This window comes from Penicillium verrucosum, assembly GCF_028828655.1.
Source record: "Penicillium verrucosum strain IBT 35672 chromosome Unknown utg000001l_segment0_segment0, whole genome shotgun sequence".
NCBI lineage: Eukaryota > Fungi > Ascomycota > Eurotiomycetes > Eurotiales > Aspergillaceae > Penicillium > Penicillium verrucosum.
In genome coordinates this window covers 8,411,459-8,438,280 of record NW_026643210.1, presented here as the reverse complement: position 1 = coordinate 8,438,280, position 26,822 = coordinate 8,411,459, and the positions used below count along the sequence as shown (strand labels likewise).

The window sequence follows — 26,822 nt, the reverse complement described above, 5'->3', positions numbered from 1 at the left end:
TATTTCTCGGGAGGAGTTTGTTTTTCATGATAGACTGCGCATGCAACAACCCGCATGGCGCGTCGTGGTCTCGTCTATGTCTTACCACACACATGTGAAGACGGAGACTAGCAGACCCGACGGTGTCGAAACGAAACGAAGCTCATTTGTCTCTCTGCGTTTTGTGTTTTCAAGTTCAAGAAATCTTGGCTGTTTCCGAGAATATCTAACTTGTTGTGTGTGGGGAAGAGGGGAAGAACTAGGCGCAAGATCTGTTCATGGTCCAACATTAGAGAAACCTTTCTTGATACTTTCATGTTGACAGAACTTCCCACTTGTTGAAGACTTGGATGGTGATCGCAAACCTCGATGACTACGATGTGACGAATCTCTTATGAACGAATTTTCTTTGTGTGATGACTTGACCACGAGCCATCTTCATTAACGAGTTGCTATCTTTTCTTTTTCTTTTTTTTTTTTTTTATTTATCATTGCTTTATCATTTATGCGTTGGGTTTTGAAAAGGATATTCTTTTGTGGCATGGCCTTGGCTTTGGTTTTACTCCCCTCTCTACGTCTCTGCGCTGCTACTGCTTCTGCTATTGCTACTGCCACTCTATTAGAGAGATGATTATCATGGTAATGAAAGGTTATGAACTCTGGGTCTGCATGCCTTTAGCGACATACAACGTTGGTTTTGTCCGGTCTAAATGGATTGTTCTTTTTCCCACTGCTTTTGTATAGCTTGTAGATATGAATGTAGATTGTAGCTTACTGAGCCTTTTCTTGTCTTATTGAAATTGTTTTCATAGTAGCTTTGGTTATTTCGTTTCATTCCTTGACTTCATCAGGTGTACTTCTACATTAGCCACATACCACAACCACGTGACCTGATCTACCCTATCTAACCCAAAACAGCAAAATCAAAACACAGGTTGAACCATGGTTCCTTTCGCTTCACGCCACGGCGACTTCCAAATTTCAAACTTCAACAACACTACATCCTCCAAAACCTCACGACAACCAACACACCACTCAACTAACGAATGGGAACCCCTGCTACAACCCCACTACAACCCCAACCATGACAACCGACAAACCAAAACCAACCACAAAACCACAACCCCCAGAACCCCGAAACCACCTCTATTTCGACCACTGGCAATCAGCCTCAACAGGCCACCAACGCGCAGCCGAAGGCGGTGGTTTTCTCGGCTCGACATCATGGCGAGATGCACGCTCGGCGAAATTAACCAAGCAATATCAAAGCGGGGATTGTCTTCCAGCACGGGGAAATGGAGCTGGAGTTGGAGTGGGAGTAGGAGTGGGAAAGGGAGTGGGAGTTGGGGACAAAGCAACAAAAGACTCCACACTCGTGCCAGGTGCATTCAATGGGAAATACACATCACAATCACCGCCTGCGATACCGGCTTCCGGTGAATGGGCTATGGTAGCCGGGGATGTGGCGAAGCGGAATGAACTCGGTGTTCGGGATATTCGGTCGTTTATGGGTGTTAGCAAGAGGAAGGCTGTTGATGAGCTTGAGAAGGATACTAAGATCGAGATGAAGAGGATTAGGACTGTTGGTGGAGCGGGGCGGAGTTTGAGTCCGGCTCGGGGTGGAACGAAACAGGATATGGAAACGGAAACGGAAACGGAAAAGGAAAAAGAAAAGTCTCAAATAGAAGACAAACCACAACACGACTCTCCTTCTGGAACCATCCTCGACCTGAAATCAACTTCGAGTATCTTCGCCGGTGTTACGATCTTCATTAATGGCTCCACGCTCCCCCGGATCTCCGAGTACAAACTTAAACATCTGCTTGCTTCAAACGGGGCGAAGATTTCTATCTACATGGCTCGGAAGACAGTGACGCATATTCTCGTCGGACAACCCAATACGGGGAGTGGAAGTGGAAGTGGGAGTGGAACAACTGTGTCTGGTGCAGGGGGGAGGTCTTGCTGCCAGTAAACTCCAGCAGGAAATTGCCCGTGGAGGGTGGAAAGGTGTGAAGGTTGTTAGTGCCGACTGGTATGTACTATTATGATGCTGTTGGATGACCAGCGAGTGATCTTTTCTGACATTGACCTTGCTATCACTAGGGCTCTAGAAAGTATCAAAGCTGGACGTCGTCTTGCCGAGTCCCGGTTCCCTGGTATGCATGTTGCGGCCAAGGGGCAGCAGAGTGTTGCTGGGATGTTTGGTGTGCAGGGGTTAAAGAAGTGAGCTTTTGCATAGATATGGTTGACATTTAGCGACTTGCGTGTTTTTGTTTGCATTGCATTGCTTGCATGTGACATTTTGTGATGGATGGCGTTCTGGATAGACTGGATAGAGTGGTTTTGCGTCAATCTTTGGGTTGGAATGATGAATCTTCCAACTACATCCTCTTATGATACCCAATGATCTATGATCATATCGAATTGAATCTGATTGTCATGACTATGAATAGTCAGTCCTTCAATTGACTAATGCACTGCCGTCGTCGATAACTTATGATAGAACGTCGACTTCTAGTACTCTAATTTCTAATATCGAGTAGACACTTATACCTGGAAGTTCTCATTTCATTAATCAGTCGTGCACCATTATCATAACATCCATTATACACAGAACCAAATCAAAATCACATGTGCATGTGCATGTACATGTACAGACCGGCATTAAAACCAGGTTCAATCACATAACACAAAATCAGAAAAAGAATATCAACAAAATCCTCCAACAAACGCCCATAGCCATGCAAAATACTATGCGAGAAAGAAAACAGGGATAGATGTGTCATAAATCAGAATCCCAGGATGGCAGCAGGTATAGGCCAGATAGATAACGAAGATTCCTCACATTCGCCTGAACGAACTTCCCCTACCTCCGCGCGTAGCATATGTCTCACCATCGTGGCTACTATTGTCAGACAGATGTCGACGCCAGCCGCTCTGTTGGCGGGTCGGGTAGATAGGTGGGGGTTCATTGTGGCCTCCTGTCTCTCTCGAGAGAGTCGCTACCATATCAGAGTCCGAAGAAACTGATCTGAGACCCGAGGCATTGGTTGTGGTGGGCATGAGATCGAGGGTGGCGGTAGGTGTGATGTCAGGGAGTGGCGGGAGGGGGTTTGGATAGCGGTGGGTAGAGAAGGAAGATTGGGCCGGGGGTGGAGCGCGAGAATGGGCATTGACAGAAGAGGTTGTCCGTGTGCGAGTTCTGCTACCACTGTCTCTCGATGAAGGGTGTCTCCATCCGTCTTCTTCGTGGGTAAGGGGCTCTGGGGATAAGGTGGTTTGTCGGTTGTGCGGGAGGTAGTAGGGGTTGTTGGATTCGGAGTAGTCGTCGTGATTATCCTCGTAGGCGGGGAATGCGGCCGTCTGGTTGCTGGACACGGAGTTGCCGTGTGGTCGCCCTGCGAACCTGGGCTGGGGCTCGCCAAGTTCTGACTCGGCACTCGACCAGCGGTCTAGCTTTTCGTTTAGAGGTTCTTCTTCCGGTTGGGAATGGCGTGAGTCGCCGTGGACAAGACCGAGTGATTCTTCCTCAGTTGCGGACTTGCGCATATCGGCTGCCAGGTGCGTTCGGCGTAGGATTCCACGGGGCGAACCTGGTGTGGGTTTGACGGAAGACTCGCTGTCGGTCTTCGTACGGCCCATCATATTGTTGAAAGAAAACTGGCGGCGGGTGGCGTTGGCGAGAAGGTCGGGTGTCAAGGAATCGGGTTTTTCGTCTGCCCATGATATAGACCGTGGTGTATCGCTACGCGGACGGTTTGCGTTGAACGGAGCATCCAAACCTCCAGCCATACCGGCACCATGGTATTCCGTGTCAGCATTGCCACTTTGGTGTGGCATGTCTGTCATTCCCATTGATTGTGTATTGACGTTAGAACTTTTCTCATCTTCTGTATTCACGGCCCTCCACTGGGAAGGATGGAGCACGCTGGTAGCCCGAGATCGAATGGTATCCATGAAAGAATGACTGCTTTGCTTGGTGCTAGGTCGGTGATCGTCCTCATGCCCATCAGGCAACCGGGACATGCCCCACGGCGGATGTTGTTGCTTGACCGAGGGAGACCGCGGAGTGATAGGTCGTGACATGGTTGGTCCCTCGCCAACGACAGTCTTGCGCCGACGCAGGCCATCCCATTCAATTATCTCGTTCTCGGCTGGCACTTTCAGGGTATCCTCATGCTTGTCATGGAAGAAACGGCGGGCTTCATCTGTTTCCATAGTGCGGCGAGCAGTCGAAATACGACGGATGATAGAGGCCGCACCACGAATGGAGTCCGCCTTGGGCTCGGATTCCGGCTCTTCTACCTCGGCAACCTCTCGAATCTGATCCAGATCGCCCTTGAATATAGCAGCATCGGGGACATCCTTGGCGGACTTGGATAGCTGCAGTAACACCACACCGGCGCAGATTTGCATGAACCCAATGATGACAGTTGCAATCTGGATTCCTGTGCCCTTGAAGCCCTGGAATAGAATGGCGGACGTGATAATGGTGGCACTAGTGAACATCACATAGTAAGTCGGGGTGACCAGAGCGGCATTGAAAAGATTAAGCGCTTTCTGTATAGCAAGGTTAGCACAGCCATAAGACACGAGGTTGAAGATCGTACATTGAGATAAATAATCTCTGTCAATAGTGTCCCGATGACAAACACAAGCAAGACATATAGGAACCAATGCTTGAACTGCTCCTCGCCATTAATCTGAGCGAGAATAGCAGAGCCCAAGCCCTGGGTAGCAACGACACTTAATCCACCAACCATGCTGCAAATACTGATATAAACAAACATGCTCGACTTTCCATAACGTGGACCAGCCCAAAGAGCCGTAAAAGCAGCTCCAACAATGATCAACCCAGCATAGACCAGAAATCCAGGCTGAATAACAAAATGCTGCATGCCCTCAATATCCTTGACAGACGACTGCTCAGGGGCATTCATAGCAATAGTCACCGATCCAATAATACAACAGAAACAGCCAACCTTCCCCACGAAACTAAGCCGTTCCTTGAGGAAAATCGCCGACAGAACCGTCGTAATCACAACCGACAGCGCACCAAGAGGCGTAACCAAGATCGCATCGACGAAAGCATACGCCACAAAATTGCAGATCTCCCCAACAATCATCAGCGTCATGCCAGTCCACCACCAAAAATTCTTGAGATATCCATACCCCTCGCCGGCCTCCTCATTGTACTTCACGTTCGCCTTCAGCAGTCCGATTTTCTTAACCACGAACGAGATACCGATGAAAACACCCGATGCGACAGCCAGCGAAATACCGACGGCCTTGTACACCGGTGGGCGGCCTGAGGATTCCGCGCGGGCGACGAGGTTGTTCGCATGCGATAAGGCGGAATTGGGATCCATGATTGTTGGAATTAGAGATTGGAACCACACTGACCAGCAGTGGGAAGAGGGCGAAGAGTTGTGTCGCGGGGACAGAGAGTCGTCCGAAGACGAGACTCAGCGACTATTTGAAACCCTTGACGCTGCCACGATATCGATAAAGGCTGGGGCGTATCGCCGGGGCGACTATCAACGAGGGGCCTGCGTCAACAACGGTTTCGAGTCCGACTGTCGTAACAGAGGAGTAGTTGTAATTTGGAATATTATCGTTCTTGGAATGCTTCTGGAAAATGTCCACGAGGAAAGGAAAAATGTGGGATTCCGCAAGGGGCGCACGTCAGCCGTTGGGCGCTATGACTTTTGGTCTCAGATGGGCAAAGATACGATTTTTAGAGTAGCAAGGAAGTAGAATCTACTTAAGACAAAGAATTCAGGAGTTGAAGAATTGAAAAGAAAAGAAAATAAAGTACAAAATCATTAAAGAAATAAAAAGAAATAAAAAGAAAAGGGGAAGGGGATCAAGATACAAAACAAAGAGGCTGGGGGTGTGGAAAAGGAGGTACTGGTACTCCTGAATAGAGCGGGCTGGACTATGATCGGCAGGTACCTGTACTTTCTAAGGTTTTGGCATCGACCTATATTGCTTAGCCTATGGAGATGGTGCATTAGGCTGTCTTTGGAAATACAATATACTCCGTGTATATACAATATATACGAAGTATAAGGAGTATATTAAGATCAACAAGCAATCTATTTGCCCCTACGGAGTACAAAGTACTCCATACTTCGTACATTTTACATGGATGCCTAATATAGAAATGCCATACTTTTTTTTGTCTCACATAATTACTATACAGAGCATCAGTTCCCACATTTGGTGTCTCATAAATGTCATCATTCATTATGCCCAACGAGGCCAGCGCTGGCCATCGTTCGTAGGGGGTCAACTAAGATAAAAACCCCCTTAAATAGAATTGCATGCGCCCAAGACACCCTCTCAGCCCTAATAAACCGTCTCAATAGAGGGGTATTCAGCAGAAAAGACACAAAAACAACGTAGTACACATGTAAAAAAGGAAAGGAAAAAAGCGCCTCGAGATGAAAGCACATGAGAAGGGATCACCGCACATGATAGCTAGGCTTTCGTTGCCGGTTCACCGTTGGTGGCGGCTCATCAACTGGGTAAGGAGGTCGGACTTTGGTGTTCGAACTAGACGATGGTGCTTGGGAGAATAGTGGTGCAGGCATAGCCACACCACCATCGTCTTCTTGAGCTGGGTATGGGATGGGCGTCTTGGGTGGCACTGGCGGTGCTGGTGGCATGCCATTGAAGGTTGTGAAATATTCATCACTACGGGTAGGCGAGCTCTGTTGTTGCGAGCTTGGGCGGCTTGCAAGCTCATGGCTTCGACGATAGTCACTGCCAGATTGCCGGGGTGGAGAAGTAGATATACTATCCTGAGGTGTTGGGTGAATCGGGAGTGTGTCATCCGGTGGTGATGTAGTCACCACGGTTGGAATAGGTGGCGGCGCTTGTGAGGGTGGAGCGTGGTGTAAAAACTCAGCAGGTAGTTCTGCAGGTAATTCGACAGCGAAGTGCGCAGGGGGTGGAAGGTGTGATTGAACGGGAGGAGAAAGCGAAAGTTCTTCAGTCGCAAGATCGAAGGATAGATCATCGCGATCCCCGCCAGCTGCAGCGTGGCTCGCCAGACGGCGGTTCATGCGATCAATTTTAGCAAATCTCACACCCGCTTCTAGAATCATCTTCTTCACTTCAGGCCTGGCCAGATACTGCCGTGTGTTGGTGCTGATATCGGCTAGCCGGTTCCATTCGTTCATACCAAACTCGCCAACGCCGACCTCAACGTTGAGGCGGAAATAATTGTCTTTGCTGACATTGCGTTTGGCAAGACGGTCTCGAAGCATATCGTTGTGGATATCCTCACAGCCCTCAATCTTCGTCATCAGTCGACGCCGCGCCTCAGCGAATGTGCCGAATGAGTCGCCGAAGAAATCCTCCCACCATTCATGCTGTCGGTTATTGGTACCAGATGGGCGCTTTCCAGTTCCCACACTGATAAAGACCCCAACTTCTCGACCTGGCCACTCATTTACAACAGCCTCATCAAGGACCAGCGGCGCGGGGTTGAATGTTCCATGGCCCTCATCAATAAAATGGTGTTGACCAATCTGAATGGGTTTGAAAGCAAGCCCCGTCGCAGATGTCGCACGTCCTGCTTGCCAGATAGTGCAGTCGAATTCTGGTGGAGGTTCTCGGCGGGAGTCGTAGGATCGTAGAAGAACAGCCGATCCTTTGCGTGGGGTCCCCTTGTACATAGCAGTGACCGCACTATATTTCATATCAGTACCAGCGACATATAGTTTCGCATTGTAAAACCCACGTTTTTGTCCGATGTTCTCGATTGTCATAAAGCAGCGCGTCTGGGCTACCCCAACGCAACCCATTAAGGAAAATGGAGCCTCTTTGACTTGTAGGGGACATTGGATGCGAAGCAGCAGCGGTGCTGAAACTGCCCCGACTGATAGATCGTTGCGGAATAGAGGCTGGGCTATATGGCAAGCTTGCCATAGAAGCCATCGAATCACGATTGGGGGCATTCCCCGTGTCGTTTCCCTCCGCCTCGGACACTGTATGTTCCCGTACACATTCCCGGATCGCCTCCTCGAGCTTCGAGGCCTTGAACAAAGTCGAACGGTAGGGAATACCAGCGATGGTCTTGTCGGTCTCAAATACTTTGCGAGTCATACGCACGTATACTTCTTTGCAAGTCTCAAGATCCAAGCGGAGGCGACCGAGCATCAGAGCGATCAAGCCGCCAGTGCCGGTACCGGCGATCAAGTCGAAGTGATCGCAAGGTTTGGGAATCTGGTCGCGACGCGGGGGCTTGCCTTCGCATTCGACATAGGTGCGGTACATGAGTTCCTGGAGGAGAATAAGCATAGAGTAGCCACGAACACCACCGCCATCTGGTTCAGGTCAGCTGAGTCTGATATACGCCGGAAAGAGGGATAATACTAACCTAAAGATAGGATCCGCAGTGGAGGACCCTTGGTGGTGTCCTTGCGGCGCAGATTGGCTGGATCCATGGCGATTGTAACAGTTATGTTTTGGAACGATTACGATCGCTATTTTTTTTTTTTCCTGCTGCGGCAGCTTACCCGCGGCGGGGCTCAGCAATGCCTTATGCACCGGGTCGCGGGATGGTTGGCGCCTGACTGATGAGGTCTTGGAAAAGAGGTAGAAGCGTCACACAGGTGGAACACAAGTCGAATGCAGCTCTGGTTGGGTGCGTGACAGGTGAACGTGAGAGACTCCGAATAGGCAGCGGCGTATGAGTGATGATTGGAGGGGCGTGAGCCACACAGTCCCTGAATAGTTCGATAAGGCTGGACTTAGCTTGGCCACCACGCAAATGTATAAGATGGAGTTGCACAAGTCAATGAAATGCAAGGGAAGAACGAAACTTGTCGTTCAAAGTTGATTACAAAGTTCAAAGTTCCAAAGTTATTCTTAGAAGTCGAATCCATTGCCTTTCCATGGTTCATGAAAGTCAGGTGACTTTCTGGGGCAACCAGTGGCGGTGCTTGTAGATGACGTAACTGTGGCTGTGTGATTATCTACCAATTGAATTGTAATTTCGTATACTTCTCACTCGGGTTTCAGCTACGATGTATGTTGTACATATATAGTTGGATATCGAGAGTCTGGCAACTTAGGCACATTTCTTCCAGCATAAAAGTTTGGTCCGAAATTTGTATACAACAATTCCAATCTTCAAGATGACGTCAATTTCCCCGATATCCATATCAATATACAACATAGAGAACTAAAAAGAGAAAGGAAACCTATTTATATTCAATTCGTCATGCCAGGCCAATCTAGAGAATCCAGTTAACATCCACTCCCACAGTTCGCCAAAAAAAAAAAAAAAAAAAAAAAAAAAAAGGAGAAATACTCACCAAAAATAGACCTCTTAGTTCCTTTCTCGGCAACCGCAATCTCATCCCCAACCCTCAGACTAGTCCTCTCACCCTTCGACTCCAAGAAAGCATACCTACCAAAGACAGGACTAAACTTCGCTCCAGAATCCACCCGACGATCCTTCATCAACTTCTTAAGCACAGTACCAGACTCACCATTCCCCATCTTCCCAGTCTCGTAATCAACATTAAGGCTCTGACAGCGTATACAATTCCCCGTCAGCAACAGCTTACTCGACTCACGTCCCAATCCATTTCCCAAAGTCAGCGCGCTCCAAAAGTCCTCTTCGAAAGCCTCTTCAGCCCCCGAGACAACAATATTAGGCCGGAACTTCGTGCGGTCCATATTTTCCCCATCCGGAAGCCGCGCTGAGACATTATCGACGGATGTTTCGGAGATAACGAGATAAGGCGCGCAATCCGCAAAAGTAATACGGTCCTCGTTCTGTCCGCACAGAGTGTAGAAGTAATATAACACCGCCGCACCAGCAGTGAAAATGAGCGTGGGCGTGAAACTACGAGCTGTTTGGGGGGTTATCCCGTCGCGGACGAGGGTACCGCCCTGAAGGAGTATGTTAATCGCGGAGGCGACAATGAGAACCGGGAGAACCCGCTCCCATTTCCTCTCGGGATTCGTTAGACTTTCGCGCATTGTGCGCAGCGCGGTCTTTTTCTCTTTCTTTCCTGGCGCCAGTGTGCCAAGCACCTCTCTCGAGTGCGGTCCAAGGTAGGCTAGCACTACGGGGTATCCGAAGCAGGCGCTGAACCAGTCATTGTACTCTGCGCCCATATTGTATCCTGTTGTTGGGCTTTTGTGCATCATGACTTTGAGAAGACTGAGGCTCTTTGTGTTGGGCTTGAGTGGGATTTCCAGTCGATTGGTTTCGCGGAATTCGGGACCTAAATCCGACAGAGGAGGGTGGTATGTGATAATTAATTTCCCGCTGTCCTTCTCTGTCTCTGGATACTCGATGTCGGTGTGGAAGAGGGCCATCTCTGGGAAGTGCGGGACATGCATGTTCTTCAGGGTCATGGTGCCGGAGCCATCCTCGGCTGGGATGACTTTGAGTAGCATAAAGTGGCGGTCATATTGAAAGCCGCGTGTGGTGAGGATTCCCTCTGTGATTGTAGTTGGTCGAAGGGATTTAACCGGGTAGACATAGAGCTGACAGTGGATTAGCATGCCGTTTCCCGCCTTTGTCTTAATTCCATGTTCGTACCTGGCTGACTTTCATAATTGTAGGTGAAAGGCTTGCTGTATATGAAAAAAGAAAAGCAGTATATCGTACCTTGGTGCAGTGCGGAGTTCGCTTTGACAAGCCGACCTCGGGGAAAGATAATGATATCGTTCCCCGGTTACGGTCCTCGAATTAAACTTTGCGGAGTAAAATCCACCTCGTGTTACCGGATTTTAGTTTACTTTGATATTGTTCTTTAGATAATAATTCAATGCTTTTTTTTTTTTCTGGTCTTCAAATGAAAAGGTCTTCAATCATATTCGTTCGAAATCATGCAAGGAAATATATATAGAGGGAATCAAAAAGAAAAAAGAAAAAAGAAAAAGAAAAAGAAACGTCTACTGTTCCTCAGCCCACGGCAAGCTGAAAGTACCTACCCAGTCTTCGACCTCTTGACGGAGCACAACGATCTCTGAGATCTCCTCGCCCTCACCCACGTAGTCCAAGAAGGCCTTGACAGTATTAGGGTTCTTGACACCGCGGGACTGAGCCGACTCACGGGCAACCTTGTCCAGTTTCTGAGTGATGGTGACCGCACGGTCGACGATATCGGCGACGCGGGTGAAGTCCTCAGGCTGGAAGCCACGGGAGGTCATGGCAGGGGTTCCGAGACGCAGACCGCCGGGCTTGAGAGCGGACTTGTCACCAGGAACGGTGTTCTTGTTACTGGCGACACCGCACAGCTCGAGAACGCGCTCAACGCGAGCACCGTCCACGCCGCGGTTCTTCAAGTCCACTAGCACCAAGTGGTTTTCGGTGCCACCGGACACGATGTTGTAGCCGAGTCCACCGTTGCTGGTGGAATCACCAAGGCGATTGGCTAGAGCAGAGGCGTTGAGAAGCACTGTCTTCTGGTAGGCCTCGAAGTCGGGCGTCTGAGCCTGCTTGAGGGCCACGGCCAGCGCGGTGATAGTGTGGTTGTGAGGGCCACCCTGGTGGCCGGGGAAGACGGATGCGTTGATGGGGTTCTCGAGATCGTACATGACGGGGTTGCCCTTCTTGTCGGTGCTACGCACGCCCTTGCGGTAAAAGATCATGGCGCCACGCGGGCCACGTAGAGACTTGTGAGTGGTGGTGGTCACGACATCTGAGTAGGGGAAGGGAGATGGGAGTACGTCGGCAGCCACAAGACCCGAGATGTGAGCCATATCGGACAGAAGGTAGGCGCCTACGGAGTCGGCAATCGCGCGCATGCGCGGGTAGTCAATCAGACGGCTGTAGGCCGAGGTACCCGCGATAATCAGCTTGGGCCGGTATAGGGTGGCGGACTTCTCCAATGCATCGTAGTCGATCAGACCAGTCAACTCATCGAGGCGGTAAGGGAAGGTCTCGAAGTATTTGGAGATGGCGGAAATCTTCTTGGTAGGGGTCTGATAACCGTGGGACAGGTGACCGCCGTGGGGAAGGTCCAAGCCCATGATGCGGTCGTGAGTGTTGAGGAGGGCGGAGTAGGCCATGAGGTTAGCGGGTGAACCGGACAGAGCTGAAGTGAGTTAGCCGTGGCGTCTATCATTGTATCATGTCGACTGTATCATACGTTGGACGTTCACTCCCCATTCCGCCGGGTCCAGACGGAAGGTCTCTAGGGCACGTTGCTGGCACAACCGCTCGGAAGCATCAATGTGTTCATTTCCTCCATAGTACCGAGCACCGGGGTATCCCTCGGAATATTTGTCTGAATTGCGGTTAGGATAGTCTGTCGGACAAGTAGAGGCGGTCACCCGGAGTACATACTTTGCATAACACTGCCTAGGGCATCGAGAACAGCTTGCGATGTGAAGTTCTCGGAGGGGATCAGGTTAATGAAGTGCTTTTGACGTTTTTTCTCCTGGAATGGGTTTTAGCAGCTGTTCGGTCAATTGGTGAGCTCTCTATCAGCGATGACGCACCTTCTGCAGGATGCTATACACGGCGGGGTCGGACTCCTCCAGAGAGGCCGCGAGCAGCTATCAAATGGTCAGTCTGCATGTTCCGCTTGCAATTGAATTGATTCTGGCCACCAACCTTGTGCTGGGTATCACGAGTGGACGACGCTACTCCCCGCGATTGGGGGGCCAATCTGGGCACGATAGAGGCGCGAGCGGAGACAACGGCTGCCCGGGAGCTCCCAAGGGGGAGCAAGCGAGCAGCGGATCTACCACAGCGAGACAAATACATGATGAAGCTAAAGAAGGTCAATTCCCAAGCAGAGTATTATGTACTTAGCCGATAGGAAAGCGACGGCTTTTAAACGATTGATGGTAGTCGGACGAGCACTGGGGACCTTTCCGTTGCCCGCGGAAAGCGGGAAAAATACACTATTCCCGTTTGAGCTCTCCGCCTGGTCCGTGCGCCAGCTGTTGCTTTATCTTCGCTCGGCAAAATTTTTCTCTCCTTTTCTTCTTCACACAACTAAATCCAAGATGAAGAAACGGCGTCTTTTTATCTGTGTCAGCACTCGTCGGTGACGGCTGGACTTCGGTCTAGCTGGCGCTGGACGGGCGCTGCTGAAAGGTCCCACGCCTCTTAACCATCCTTTAAGGGGCCAGTACCATCGGATTGGAATTGTTGTGTTGGTTCACCTCCCTTGGCAGGTCGGGATTGGTCATATTCCACATCTCCATGAACCTTTTGTGGCAACAGTTCCACTGTCGCATTGTCGACACTCTGGTACAACAAGGACATGCGTTTCTCGTATGCTCCGAGTGACTCTCGAGTACAATTAGCTTCACAGTATATAGCCATTACTATTTGTCTTGACCTGACTGGCTCTCTTCCAATTCTTTCTTCGGCATTCCCCTAAGTGTTATGCACTCCACCCTCGCAATACAACTACGTTGTCCAGCAAGGGATCAGGGTGTTGATATAATCCAAAGAACTTATTTATACTATGGTAGGGGGTAATCATTGCAATGAAGATCCCGAATCCACTATAGTATGGCTTACGACAAGAATAGAACTGACTTTGTTCGCCCCTATTCCGTCTCCCCTTCTCATCAAGTTGTCTTCAAGTCTAACTTGACACTCACAGCACAGCACAGTACCCATTCAAACAAGATCCATAGCTAATGCTAGCCCGGGGAAAAGGCATGATAGTCATGAATAAAATATGGTTCCCACCTTTCAACTCACTTCATGGAAGGTTTCTGCTGCTCCGCTTAGCGTACTACGGGCACCTGCGTCGAGGTTTTCAATCTCAAGAATCACGCCAAGCTTAAGCAAGAGCTCTTCCTCCGTAATAGTCTGTCTATCAATGACCCTCAGCATAAGCCGAACTATATGGATATATCGTCGTTTTGAAGCTATTCCCAATGGAGTCGTAAAGGCAGAAGATCCTCCAAGGGGTTCTGCACCTTGTTCCAACAAAAACTGAACGAAAATTTCCGTATTTCCTGGACCTGGTAAAGCCTCGCTCATGAACAGATGATCAAGAGGGGATGTTGCTAGAGGTGATTTTGTCGGTTTAGTGCACGTGCCGTGCTCTGTTGGTAGATCCATAGTAGTCGCATCGGTATTTGTATCTCTCTGTGGCGCTGGGGACGCGGGTATCTCAATTCCCAGAATGTTTCGATCTCCCGGAGAAGCAGATGGAGGATTCAAAAATCCTCTGTCCAGCAGGAGCTTAAACAACACGAAGTTTGCTTTACCGACAGCAATGTTTATGGCTTCCTCGACATCTACGCTTCCCGAGGAAATGTTGAGTCCATGGTCCAAGACAAGCCTTGTCGTTTCTTCGCCCCCCGCCGCTGCCGCTATTAGCAGAGGCTTGTGACCCCAACAGGCACCTTGCCCAGGGATTTGCAATGGTATGCCTCTTTCCAGGAGGATTTGGACTATTTCGGTGCAACCACTTTCCAGAGCCTCTTGGATGACCAGTGTGCTTGTGGGTGCTCGCCCTCCGCCCTCAAACTCATGACTGATTGAGATAATCCCATGTAGATTCCGGTCAATCTGGATGCTGGCTTCTACTGCCCGCACGGATAGATCCGCGCCTCGGTCAAGCAGAAGGCGGAAGATCTCCGGATGTCTCAAAGCCCAATATATGCACGGTAGATCACCGATGTCCTTGTCCCGGTCATACCATCGTCCTATACCATTCAGTTCTGCGCCGTGATCGAGGAGAAGCTCCACAATATCCAGGTGTCCTGAGGCCACCGCATGGAGAAGTGGGAAGGGTTCTTCGTATCTCGAGAGGGGATTGTAGCTTGCATTATAGGAAAGCAGTAGCTGCACAGTGCTATAGTGACCTCGATCGGCCGCGAGCGATATAGGCGGGAGATGCTCCTTGTTGATGTCGGGCTTACTGGTTGAATGGAAAGAGTATGAATTTCGTACCTTTGTATCCACCGGACAGCCCTGGTCGAGGAGTTGTCGTACCATGTCGTCCCATCCACAGGCAGCAGCGACCAACAGAAGCAATTCTTGGTTCCGGCCTCTCGATCTGATCATCTCCTCTAGATTGATGGATTCACGGAGGAGCTGAGCCACTGGGTAATTCTTCACACTGGCAGCATTTACCAATGGGAGGACATAGATGCCGATCGGTTCCTCGGGAAATGGATTCGCTCCATGGGCAATTAGCATCTTGATTATCTCTTGGTCGTGCATATAAGCAGCCAGAGCCATAGACGACCGACCTGGCCGCTGTATCCCGGGCGGCATCTCAGGACAAACTCCTTGTTCAAGCAGAAACTGAACTACACTGGTGGATCCTGTCTCGATTGCTCTGCATAGAGCATCGTGATATTCAGCAGGATCGATCGCTCCAAGACCACAGCCATTCTCGATAAGAAGTTTGGCGATAGCAAGGTACCCTTTCCCCGCTGCGTGTTTCAGCATTGATATGAATGTCAGACGGTCAGTAACTGCCCCATGATCAAGTAATAATTCCAGGATTGGAACAGAGCCCACGTGTGTGGCTTCCTCGAGCAAATTGATACTGAGATTGTTCGAACCCTCGCCGTCATCCACCTCAGTGTCCCAGTACGCAACCCGATTCGGATCGATATCATGCTTCAGTAGAAGGTGTACGATGGCTTGGTGGTTATAATATGTAGCCACATACAAGTATTCCCATCTTTTGTGGCATCTTTCCTCTGGGAGCTTCGCTTTGAGTGAGAGCCGCGCAGTTGCTAGGTTGCCACTTTCTGCTGCCCAGCCCAGGGCCCGGTTGGAGTAAAACTCGGCATCCCACTGATAGAGGAAGGGGTTCAGAGGCATATATAGGGTTTTGCATGTTTGGACAAAAGAGTTGAGTGACCACAGGTCGAGGGAGAAGACCCGTGGATTAGGGTCGTAGTTGGGATCTTGCAACGCAGGGAGACTCCATTGGTCGGGTATGGACTGGAAAATAAGGTGGATAATCTCAAGTGGCAGATCTAGGAGATTCATTTTTGACGATTCGAAAAGTCCGAAAACCCATAATGGATTTCTAGGATTTCCGGGCTTCCAAGACTATTCCGAAGTTCAGATAGTCAACAAAGCGGTCAACAGGTCCCCTGGAGCTGGCTACACCCGTGGACCCAGAGCCTGCTTGCATAAGCACACCAGGGAAGGTTTATACCTAGGTAAGATATTGTAGAGATAAGCACAATTATTTAGAACGTTTTTGAGAATGTATAGAACCAATTATATAAAAGACAAAAGACTATAAAAGATATAAAAGATATACAAATCCAACATAATATACTCCGTAGTTAGTTATAACAAGTTGATCCAAACACCTAGAACTACAATCGCCAATGCCCAGGGAAATTAGTCCCAACCCGAGTAGCCAATCAGTGCCCAAATAGGAAAGGATCTCCCGACACACCTTGAACCAGTTCCTGAGGGCGTGCCCTTAATATGAGGAGGGGACGCTAGGGAGGAAGTGACTTTAGTTTTCATAATAATTTAGGTATAGTATCAAGTATCTCTTTGTTTATTTTCTTCCCGTCACTTATTGCCACACACTTGTCTCTGCCCCTTTTTCCCTGTGGGCACCACAGAGTGTGTGTGTGTGCCTTAAGTGGCACACGGGTACCTGAATCTCATTTAATTAAATCTCCCAGGGCCTACAGCATTTTGGTTATAAACTCTCCTCTCCCCTTCTTTTTCTCCCTCTCTCTTTTCCACTACATTCTTTAAATCCCCGGTTTTCAACCGATTACATTCTTTTTTTTAAACCTTGTCATTCTTTTAAAATTAACCTTATCTCTCTGAACATTTTTGGAACCATTCCAATCATCTCTATCAACTCTATCACAATGCGTTTCTCTATTGCCGCTCTCGCTCTCGGTGCCGCTGGTGCCATGGCCGGTGTTGTCACCGAGACTCTTACCGAGTACACCACCTACTGCCCTGAGGCCACCTCCATTGTTCACGGAGGAAAGACCTACAGCATCGCCACCGTATGTTTATGTTTACCTTGCCTAACAAGTTTGCAACATGTATATTAACAGCAATTCCAGCCCGGCCACATCACCATGACCCACGGTCCCTACACCGTCACTCGTCCCATCGAGACCTCCACCGTGACTGAGTGCAAGTCCTGGTAAGAATTTCCTTCCAACATGACCAATTAATCCAATCTAACATATTCCTTAGCTCTACTACCGCTGTGGCCTCCACTCCCGTGGCCTCCACCCCTGCGACTTCCACCCCCGTGGCTTCCAGCAGTGTTCCCCTCATCCCCGTCCCCGGTGTCGCCACCTCCACCCCTCTGGTCCCCGGTGTTGGCCCTACCGGTGTGCCCAGCTCTCCCTCCAGCGCTGCCACCCCCTCCCAGCCCGCCTTCAACGCCGGTGCCATCAACGCCGCTACCGGTGCTGGTGCCGGTCTGGCTGCCGTCTTCGGTGCCGTTGCCCTCCTTCTGTAAATCAGTTGAGGTTGTCAATGGTACCATGAAGAGATAGCATCGTGACTGGGTGTTATCATTTTGATCATCCACACGATGCTATCGGGTGTTTACGGCTGTGGGTTCTTCTTCTGGTGTATATGTCTTGTCTACGTCTTAGATAATACATAATGAGCCCTTTTGGGTTATCTTTTCACGTCTGCCTTTCTTGTGGAGCTTATCTTTTGTTGATTTTTGTGCACTATTCTCCTGGACATAACGCTTTTTATTATATTCACATCTTCGATCAAGCATGATCTTTTACTTTCTACTTATTCTCCTTATGGAATCCGATACTCGACTTGTACTGGTTTCAATGTGCATTCAACCAACATAAACTATCACTTATTTATCATTTTCACATCTTGCCATCTTGATTAGTACACATGCATCCGATACTACATCGAGTTTGATACCCGAGTGTTTGTCGACATTATTTGCCATTCTCATTTGTCGTATGCCATGCACATCTATAAATTGATGCCAAGATTCTGTCTGCACAACGATTCACTATCCCTCTCCATCTCTGTATCTTCATCCCCTCTGTCTAATGAACCTTTGATATCCCTGTTTCATCGCCAATCTAACCAGAATAATGCCAGCTACTCCAAAGGAAGAGGTCCAGGCTTCAGCCCGCCTCAAAGATCACACCCCTGCTAAACAGGTGAAGGTATGGGTGCACGACTACACACTTATATCACTTACATCAGCCTTCATACTATCCATGGATCTATATTGAATACCTCATCCCCACAGCCTGCGTATTATAACAAAGATACTGATATCCATATGCACAATAGGATCCCCTCGATGCCAGCCCCTCTGAGTCGATTAAGACCAAGAAACGCAAGAGGGGAGGTCGATCTGGGACTAAGAGCCGGAGGACGAGTTCCTCAATGGAGACCATCTCCCAGGCGTCGATTAACTCAAAGACCCCCAATAAACCACACAAGCGCTCACCCAACAAAGAGCCCAAGAGAGACAACAGTACAACCAAGTCTACCTTGTCACATGGAAAGCAGCAGCCCGCATCTCCCGGGCGCACTCAACGAGAACTCTCACCCAAGCTGTCGTCGAATCAGAAGGCCGCAAAGGAGGACACTGCTTCTACCAAGCCCGGAAACCCATTGAAGCTCCCAGACCTCCCGTCTTCAGAGTTCATCGTCCCCGGGGGGTTGGAGTTGAGTCTATTCAACCACGCTTCCGACGAGAAGGAGACTCCCCACGAGCCAGTCTCTGACCACATGTCGGAGGAGTACCATGAAATCTCCGCTATGTACACCCCGATTTCGCTCGCGGTGTTGCAGTACGACCAGCGCATCCGGAGCCGACATGGGGGCAAGTGTGAGACCTGGCTGGCGCGTCAGATGTACCATGAGCTGAACAATATCTCTACTCAAATTGACCATATTATGGGTAATATCAGGATCATGCTGGAAAAAGGGAGGGTGAGGGAGAATTTTGAGGATGAGGAGTCTGCGTCTTTCAAGGGTGGTCCTGAGAATCCGTTCGAATTGAGTGATGGGGATGATAACGCTCTCTTTGTGAGGTCTGATGAACGCGCTTGCTCTGGTGAGTTGCATGGCTTGTCTGGGGATGAATAGATGAGTGGTTCACTTTTTATTTTACTACGATAGCTTGCGCAAATTCTTTCATCTTTGGTATTTCTTTCCATTGACTATTGACTGTATCGGTCAGCGTACTAATTCTATGGTGGTTAAATGTGCTCAAAGATGGCTAACATCTGGGTTTTCTAGCTTCGAAGTATGCCTTACGCGTTGGTGTCTGGTCCGACAGTGACAAAGACTGGGATTTAGGGCAAGCAGAGATACTTTTTGTTGCCAATTGCAACACCATATCCTTTCATATGAAACATGAACAAAAAAAAAAAAAAAGAATGCACAAAGAAAAGTCGAAGAAGCAACTCGAACGAATCTCCATCAAACAAAGCCAATTCCATACAAAATACATCGATAAACTCCTTCATGTTCATGGTTGTCCGATTCTTGCTTCGTCCCCCATATCTCAAGGAAATACCATCCATCTCACAACTGCTCTCTATTTCAAAATGTCCGACAACCCGGATGATCGCGCGCGGGCCCGAAAACCCCAGGGTTTCTTTAGCGAGAAACAGCAAGAACAGCGTGATGAAGCGGTTAGAGGTCAACTGGAAGAAGATCTCCCTATACGACCAAAGGCAAAGAGGGGAGCACATGATTTGCAGGCAGAGTCGGTCTCTATAAAAAAGAAACAAAAGAAAGAGGAACCTAAACCCAAACCTCTGGATGTGGAAGCTTTCTTAGCCGATCTGAAAACCGACTATTCTAAAAAGAAGCTTGAACCTATGCCACCAAGACCTCCCAAGCAGAAATGGCGTCCGGTAAAGACTGCCATTACGGACCGGGCGAAGGCACCCAAAGGCTGGAATCCAAGAGAGCCTGATCTGATTAATGAGTAGGCTCCAATTAGTTGATACGGGCAATTCAACTACTAACCAATGGTGTACAGTGATCTGGAGTCTCAAATTACAAGATGCCGCGAGCGGATTAAGGACAACATCATGCCTCATGTCTATGAACATAAATTGGAAGAGTTTTTGTTTGAGCAGAGGGCACGCAAGTCAGTCATCGCATAACTCAATACGAAGATGAAGATATTGATCATCGCTAATATCCTTGAACTTATTTAGTAAAAGGTTGGCTGCAGAGCACGGGCTAAATTGGCCTGTCGTGCAACGCCTGCAGAATCTGAAATTTATCCTGGAATGGACTCAAAGTAATGCCATCAAGGACAAGCACAATATCGCCACCAATGTTCAAAATGTCATACTGGCCTACCGATCGGGTGTCTTGAACTGGTGTCATGGTTTTGTCACCTATTGGCACAATGGAGCTCAGCTCTGTGCACCAAGGGCCTTCAAGTGGAATGAATTCCAATATCTCTATGATGCACATAAGGGAAATGAAACGGGATTTTGGGTAGAGGGTGTAAGTCCTGTTAGACATGGGGATACCCCCATATTAGGAGATCGAATAGTATGCTGATATTAAATCATTTATAGATTGATGGCCCTGGACCTAGTAGTCAACAAGCTGTAATCGAATGTGGAACAGGGTCTAGAAAGTGGGCAGCCGAGGTATGTATGCCTGTCTATACAATTTTCTAATGCCAAATGCTTCGTTTTAACATTTTCTTAGCCCTCAATTGTTCTTCGGATCCCAATGACAGGCGGGCAAACACAACCTGGACCCTTTGAATTCAAATTCAAGGATGACACCGGAGCCGATTATATGGTCCTTTATGACGAGGACGTGAATCGATTAAGGACCAATCTACAAGCCAACGGCGTTAGTTACCCTTTACCACGATTTTTGAGGGTGTTAGTCGTAACTTTGGCCGATGGGAGCAATAAAGCCATGCTAGTAAGAGAATTGGAAGTTAACATGTGGGATGAGAAAGAGAGACAATATATGGCAGCCAGTTGGGACTCGATACCCGTTGTCGTTCTTCCTGGACGGGGAACAAAACGTCTGAATGGTCCTTGGATGCGTTCGAAGTTCTACACAGGAACTGCACCCGATAACTCCAACCGTTTGTGGATATATGACTACAATCCTACAAATCCCCTCATGGGTGGCCTGAGGCTTCCTACCGCGACTAAGGCGCAAATGGAGAGGGGGTTGCCGACTGCACATAAATATGAGAGCATCGTGAATCATCCTCAATTTAACCCGGACATCCCGTCCGGGAAATCGATCATATAACCAGCTGGCAACGTTGATGTTTGTTACTCTATAAACTTTTCTTATATAGATTTATCTCTATCAAATACTTATTGCTACTTGTCTTCCACTGTCTCATAACTTCTGAATTGAACTCGCTTTTGTGTTTCTCTACTGGAGATGGAAGTTGCCCGTCTCAAAATTTTGATCGAGTCTCCTCGATTTGAGCCTGTGGTCTTTCATAAGATCCAACCTGTGTGCCTTAGCCTCGTCCATAGTCATTAGGGGGTCAATATAGCTCTGAACAATGTACTGCAATTCCAACGGTAGTCTTGACAGAACTTGATTCACAGCCTGCTGTCTCTCACCACCCCAGTCCTCCCTCTGTGGGGGCACATTGGCAGAGGAGATAACCCGCCGATGAGGATCCACCAGGAATAACACGAGGATTTTACGATGGCCAGGCTTAGATCGGTCGTCCAGGGAGAACGGAGAAACTCGGTTCTGGACGGTGTTAGGGAACGTGAGGAGTCGACCTTCCTGGCAGACGACTCCGCCAAGGTCTTGTGTGACATCAGTGTTGCCCCTGCCCCGGACATCTTCACCAAAGCCATACACTGCTTGCAGGAACTTGTGGTGCCCACTGCAATAGTTGATATTTATCATATTGTCCATTCCATGTTGACGGAAACGTTGGGTGCCCTCGGTGATATTTTCGCTGTCGTAGTAGTAGATTGCGGTGGCACAAATACGCTCGTTCTGATTGGATTAGTACGGGGAGCTGAATGAGGGTGGGTATAAATCACTCACTAGCTGTCCCTCGAGGTGCCATGACCCTTCGTACTCGGGGTTGTCAGTGGTCAATTCGATGTTGGCCAACTTCACAATGACCTGCAGTTTCGTTTTGGGGAACTGATTCCGTAGATTGACCCTGCGCCATTGTCCAGGGAAAGTGAATTCTTGCGGTTCAGGGAGTAGAACAGGACGGGTAATTTTCCACTGCCAATTGAGTTCCAAGAACCTCAGTTTGGCCTCGAGGTGCTCTAGCTCATTTTTGTGGTTTTTCTTAGGCCAAATCGGTTCAGGCTGCGTATGGTCACCGAATTTGACCTCCCGATAATTGATTCTGTTGATACAGAATTCTGTCAAGCTCTGATCCCAGAGTGGGATTGCACCGGCGATGATCTTCTCAATCACATCATATAGCCCCTTATGGTCGACGGGATGGACATTGTTGATATACGAGACAATTCTGCAGCCGGCGTCATGGGTGAGTTCCACATCACACGGGAGCAATTGGAACTTCTCGCTGAAGACTGGAATCTCCCTCTCCGGGATGCGAGGGTGGTGTTCGTTATATTCATTATGCGGACGGCAGTTCTCGGTGGAGGGAACGGGGATTAAGTTTCCCTGTCCCACACTGCTTAGGCAGTTATCCAGACCGATGGTTCGATTTGCGAGAACATGAGTCTGGCCGTATCTTACCGGGAATAGCGAGGGGTTCACTAAATTGACCACCTTGTTGTCAGATCCCGGGTGATAGTCTTTCTGGTCCTCTGGAATGTTCTCGAGAGCCTTCACGGCCTCTTTTAATGCTTGCTGTAGTTCTTTCGACACGGCGGTATCGGACTTAACCACACCCACATCAAAGACATGGACAAGGCCTTTCTCTTTGAAGACGCCGGCTTTCCATTGAAGCTCTTTGATAATCCAATCCATCATCTTCGGAGTCACGTATTGTCCAATGCGGACGATCTTATTCCGCCATTCAGCCGTGATATCCTCATCGAAGACCTGTGGAATTTTAGAAATAAGACTAGAAATAGCGATGAGACCTTTGCACCTTTTGATCCCATCCGGGCTCATCCGTGATCATATCCATGACCCGCATCATGAGAATCTCTCGGTGAGTAACCAAGTCACTAGAGAATCTGGGTCAACCTCAAGACATCGCCCGCAGACACACCAACAAAACATACTACATGCAGCCAAATGCATGGTGATCCATATCTAGACCATTCCGAAACCCATTGATTCCCATACCGAATATATTTCGCTAGCTTGTTAGCGCGTGCCATGTCGTATATAAAAAAAAGTTCAGTTCTCACATTGGGCGTACAGTTCAAGTCTACATTAAACCCCGGCATTCGAAGCTGCGGATTCGAGTTTGAAGACATCTTGGCGTGAGAGATTGCAGAAGAGTATCAGTGTTGAAATTCATCTTCTTTGTGTAGTTAATTATCCCCCACGCAGAAACGGCGCTAGCCCCAGCTTAGAGGGAAACACTGAGTGAGAGTCGATTAATTCAAGGGAGAGTATTGCGCTGATATCAAAGAGGAAGAGGAGATGTTATTATCTGAGGGGGCTGACGGTCACGTGCCTTCGGAAGGGAAGGTTAGCGTCTTGAGAAATTTCAACGTTCTTGATTTCTCCTTTTATGCAGTATCTAGTTATCTCACTCTTCCTACACCTGGTTCCAGGTATTGCCGTCATAAATCAATACATCCATTTCCCCCTGATGATTAAAGTGAGTTGTTGACTGGTTTTCAATCTGGCGAAGAGCTTCCACGGACATCTGGCGTAGAGTTTCCACCCTCATTTCATCATTTGAGGGCCACTGATACTGCAACGCCCTCTGACCACCGAAGCCGTCGTCGGGCACCTCATCGTAAGCCGTGTGGTTCCAGGGGAAACGGATGTTGGAAAGAGTATTTTGTGTGGAAATTCGATCATTGTCAAGGGTACCGCTCGGGTCTTCCATTGAAATCGAAGGGCTCCCGAAATCAACCAAATTGATTAGACTTCCTCTGTCGGCGCACCATTCTGAATTATCCCCAGAATCTAGGAGCCCTTGTTCTAGGTCTGAAGGCAAGGACAGGCGTGAGTCGCAAAATGAGTGCACTTTTGCAGGGCTTTCTTGGAGTGTCATCAGATACTCGCTCTCTGAATCAGACAATTCTTCATCCGAATAGGGGACTTGACGATCTAGCTCCCTGGTAAACCGCTTGAATCCTTGGGCGTACTCTCTCATAATAGGGTCGTCTTGTCGGTCATTATGATGATTGCCATGACTATGATCCTCATATTCACTGTTGTAATCGTAGTCTTTGTCTTGCAGTTCCTGGATGTCCTCGGACTCGTAGGGGGTTCCTTCATGTTCACACCAGAGGCAGAGCTTACCATGGGTAGTGACGACCGGCTCGGTGGACCCATGGAGTCCAGTGGGAGTGTCATTGTGAATGTCGTTATGTTGATCGATGCTCTGGTCAATGCATAGGTCAATGGCTTGGTCGGCGCGTTGGTTGTCTCTAGATCTTCCATTGAAAACATGATCCCGGGTCGGGCATACCAATACTATCGGGTTGGCAGTTTCTGGAGTAGACAATGAGTGGGAAATTATCGGCGCGGCGGGTTCATTCTAAGAGAATGAATCGTCAGCTTGTAATCGCAAATTGGATATGTCCGAGATAAACTAACGGATGTAGTATTCCGTTCATCCTCGGACCCTAAGGAGCTCTGGCACGATGTAATGGTGTCATCCTCCATCTTCTCACGGAGCTCGAACTGCAAAGTTTTGGCTGCAGATTTGATCTTTGTAACAATTTCTTTCCACTCGCCATTCGCTTCAAATGTGGTGTTCATATGCACTTGGGACCAAACTGGATCACGTCTTTTCTTCATCCAAACCCACTGTGTGTGGAGAGTGGCAAATGGAATGAAGCCTTGAATACCGCGCTCATTTAGGTGACTTCGAAACATATAGGAGAATATTTCTTCAGTTTCCTTCTTGCTACAAACGAAGAATCGATACAAACAACAAAGTACCAGGCGTTTGTGTTGGTCCCATCGAAGCGTGGGTCTCTTTGGGAACTTGGTTGTCCCCATCTTGAGTAGAAGGGGGGAGGTATGGCAGGGACCGAAGAGTGACAGTGGAAGGAGGAGGAATAAGAAGCAGAAGATTGAAGGAACAGCTTCTGGAACTGTCTGGGCGAGAGAGGGTCTCAAGGTAAAAACCGGCAGAGTCAAAAGCGGACGCGACAGTGACAAGAGCCATTTTATACCCGATCCCTTTTACTTTACATAGAAATGTTATACCAGGGCTTGGAAATTCAAAGCTTTTCATCTAAGCTGTAATAGACCAACGATAACAAGAAATGATCGCGAAAACTTTAAGGTTGGACTCCAAAGTAACGAAGTATCCAACCATCCCATTCTGCAACCATGTTAACCGCCCTCAATACAACAATCTTTGTCATGACCATCTTGGTGACTTGAACGTTTCCATACTTCGAACTTTTCCTGGGAGAGTGCTTCATACAATCCAAGCACAAACCGTCAAAGTACTCGAGGGTACCCTTGCGGAATTCACTGACAACCTCATCCCAGGGAATCGAACATCCACGACGTGGGGAGCATTTGCAACAGCATGGCTTCGCATTTAGCTTTCGAATGCGGGCCTGGTCAAATGACTCGAGTTTGTCAGTGGTCTCCTTGATGCTACTCTGGGAGAATATGTCCCTGACTGGAGTGAAGATTAAAGAGATGTCCACGTATAAGGAGGCAATGATGGTGTCAAAGTGTAGGTGGTATATGTCAAAGTGAATTGGTTAAACCATATAGGTAAAGGATTGGAATAAGGTAGGATGTAAGATGTGGCAGAAGTCGAACTTGGGTGAATTCATAGCCAAGTCATAAAAGGTCTGTTACCGCTAAAAAGTAAGATGCTCACGATATCTGCTTGCATATTGCAATGTAAACTCAAAGCGTTGAACTACCTGACCTTGAGTACGTCCTCTTTTAAGAATTGAATCGATTCGAGATAGATATCAAGGTATTAGGTAGATACTATATTAATAAATGGTTAGTCAGTTTCCTACTGTTCCTATCTCTTAGACGTTAGTTTAGCCTACAACATAACTAACTAGTCGACTCTAAACCTCTCCATAATAGGCCTTGACAGGTACCTAGGTACCTCGGTACTGCAGTACTAAATAGAATTCTGGTACTGTGGTGCTGCGACCTTACCTATTTTGGTTAAATAATTACCTAAATAGGCAGGTGGTCAGGAGATCGACAACTCGACACGAGTTAGCGCCTTGGCAAAACTTTGGCATCTTGGCAGTAACGACAGTACCATTTTGTCAAGGCCTATATCTATGGCCTATCTATGGCCTATCTAAGATATATCTAAGATATATCTATCGGTTACTTACCGGTATGTAGGTTAATAGGTTTACTAAAACGATATAATATCCATGAATATCCTTTATTCGGTACTTCTAAGGGGTTAATAAGCCGGATTAACACGTCTATCTCTTATAATGTGCTGGGCACCTTCCCACCTTCCCCACCTGTGGGAACCTACATCCGTGCATTTCCGAATACCCTCCCAACCCCTCTTCCGGTCCAGCAACGCCAAGACCAAGTTCTTGAGTGGAACACTTCTGTGTCTCGATCTGCAGAAGGACACAGTACTGTAACCATCAGTAGCAAGAAAGACAATGGTTTTTGACCGAAACTGGCCATGCGTGATTCTTCAGTATCCTGGCAAATAGGGGCGTCACAATTATTCCAAGCAACTCGGCGTACGTACCAGCTTGCTCCCTTCCCTCGGAAAAAGGATTATCCTACGGCCAGTTGTTAGTGTCCTGGATCAGGACGGATCTCAAGTGCCTATCCT

General features: G+C 48.4%; 12 protein-coding genes across 12 annotated transcripts; 4 read left to right on the top strand and 8 right to left on the bottom strand.

The window, feature by feature from the left end:
• Positions 1-1,063: 1,063 nt before the first annotated feature.
• On the top strand, positions 1,064-2,206 carry N7516_003044 (uncharacterized protein; the record flags this gene model as incomplete). Its single annotated transcript, XM_057215764.1, has 3 exons — positions 1,064-1,864; positions 1,929-2,011; positions 2,083-2,206. The coding sequence occupies 3 exons, from the start codon at positions 1,064-1,066 to the stop codon at positions 2,204-2,206; spliced, it is 1,008 nt and encodes a 335-aa protein (XP_057077647.1).
• A 614-nt stretch (positions 2,207-2,820) lies between these two features.
• Positions 2,821-5,348, bottom strand: N7516_003043 (DUF803 domain membrane protein; the record flags this gene model as incomplete). Its single annotated transcript, XM_057215763.1, has 2 exons — positions 2,821-4,539; positions 4,590-5,348. The coding sequence occupies 2 exons, from the start codon at positions 5,346-5,348 to the stop codon at positions 2,821-2,823; spliced, it is 2,478 nt and encodes an 825-aa protein (XP_057077646.1).
• A 1,098-nt stretch (positions 5,349-6,446) lies between these two features.
• Positions 6,447-10,564, bottom strand: N7516_003042 (putative Patatin-like serine hydrolase; the record flags this gene model as incomplete). Its single annotated transcript, XM_057215762.1, has 5 exons — positions 6,447-7,677; positions 7,730-8,315; positions 8,369-8,425; positions 9,408-10,494; positions 10,550-10,564. 5 exons carry the CDS (start codon positions 10,562-10,564, stop codon positions 6,447-6,449), a joined length of 2,976 nt encoding a protein of 991 aa, XP_057077645.1.
• Positions 10,565-10,905: 341 nt separating this feature from the next.
• N7516_003041 (serine hydroxymethyltransferase) lies at positions 10,906-12,724 on the bottom strand (the record flags this gene model as incomplete). The annotated part of the gene is made up of 5 exons (XM_057215761.1): positions 10,906-12,050; positions 12,105-12,242; positions 12,302-12,395; positions 12,457-12,513; positions 12,572-12,724. The coding sequence occupies 5 exons, from the start codon at positions 12,722-12,724 to the stop codon at positions 10,906-10,908; spliced, it is 1,587 nt and encodes a 528-aa protein (XP_057077644.1).
• Positions 12,725-13,072: 348 nt separating this feature from the next.
• N7516_003040 (uncharacterized protein) lies at positions 13,073-13,291 on the bottom strand (the record flags this gene model as incomplete). Its single annotated transcript, XM_057215760.1, has 1 exon — positions 13,073-13,291. The coding sequence occupies one exon, from the start codon at positions 13,289-13,291 to the stop codon at positions 13,073-13,075; it is 219 nt and encodes a 72-aa protein (XP_057077643.1).
• A 378-nt stretch (positions 13,292-13,669) lies between these two features.
• Positions 13,670-15,937, bottom strand: N7516_003039 (uncharacterized protein; the record flags this gene model as incomplete). Its single annotated transcript, XM_057215759.1, has 1 exon — positions 13,670-15,937. The coding sequence occupies one exon, from the start codon at positions 15,935-15,937 to the stop codon at positions 13,670-13,672; it is 2,268 nt and encodes a 755-aa protein (XP_057077642.1).
• Positions 15,938-16,791: 854 nt separating this feature from the next.
• N7516_003038 (putative GPI anchored protein) lies at positions 16,792-17,402 on the top strand (the record flags this gene model as incomplete). The annotated part of the gene is made up of 3 exons (XM_057215758.1): positions 16,792-16,935; positions 16,996-17,078; positions 17,132-17,402. 3 exons carry the CDS (start codon positions 16,792-16,794, stop codon positions 17,400-17,402), a joined length of 498 nt encoding a protein of 165 aa, XP_057077641.1.
• A 613-nt stretch (positions 17,403-18,015) lies between these two features.
• N7516_003037 (uncharacterized protein) lies at positions 18,016-19,024 on the top strand (the record flags this gene model as incomplete). The annotated part of the gene is made up of 2 exons (XM_057215757.1): positions 18,016-18,090; positions 18,221-19,024. The coding sequence occupies 2 exons, from the start codon at positions 18,016-18,018 to the stop codon at positions 19,022-19,024; spliced, it is 879 nt and encodes a 292-aa protein (XP_057077640.1).
• Positions 19,025-19,488: 464 nt separating this feature from the next.
• On the top strand, positions 19,489-21,184 carry N7516_003036 (uncharacterized protein; the record flags this gene model as incomplete). Its single annotated transcript, XM_057215756.1, has 5 exons — positions 19,489-19,874; positions 19,929-20,039; positions 20,110-20,407; positions 20,482-20,556; positions 20,618-21,184. The coding sequence occupies 5 exons, from the start codon at positions 19,489-19,491 to the stop codon at positions 21,182-21,184; spliced, it is 1,437 nt and encodes a 478-aa protein (XP_057077639.1).
• A 129-nt stretch (positions 21,185-21,313) lies between these two features.
• N7516_003035 (DUF4246 domain-containing protein) lies at positions 21,314-23,033 on the bottom strand (the record flags this gene model as incomplete). The annotated part of the gene is made up of 3 exons (XM_057215755.1): positions 21,314-21,901; positions 21,953-22,936; positions 22,986-23,033. 3 exons carry the CDS (start codon positions 23,031-23,033, stop codon positions 21,314-21,316), a joined length of 1,620 nt encoding a protein of 539 aa, XP_057077638.1.
• A 573-nt stretch (positions 23,034-23,606) lies between these two features.
• N7516_003034 (uncharacterized protein) lies at positions 23,607-25,027 on the bottom strand (the record flags this gene model as incomplete). Its single annotated transcript, XM_057215754.1, has 2 exons — positions 23,607-24,560; positions 24,620-25,027. 2 exons carry the CDS (start codon positions 25,025-25,027, stop codon positions 23,607-23,609), a joined length of 1,362 nt encoding a protein of 453 aa, XP_057077637.1.
• A 284-nt stretch (positions 25,028-25,311) lies between these two features.
• N7516_003033 (uncharacterized protein) lies at positions 25,312-26,256 on the bottom strand (the record flags this gene model as incomplete). Its single annotated transcript, XM_057215753.1, has 2 exons — positions 25,312-25,660; positions 26,189-26,256. The coding sequence occupies 2 exons, from the start codon at positions 26,254-26,256 to the stop codon at positions 25,312-25,314; spliced, it is 417 nt and encodes a 138-aa protein (XP_057077636.1).
• Between the last annotated feature and the right edge of the window lie 566 nt (positions 26,257-26,822).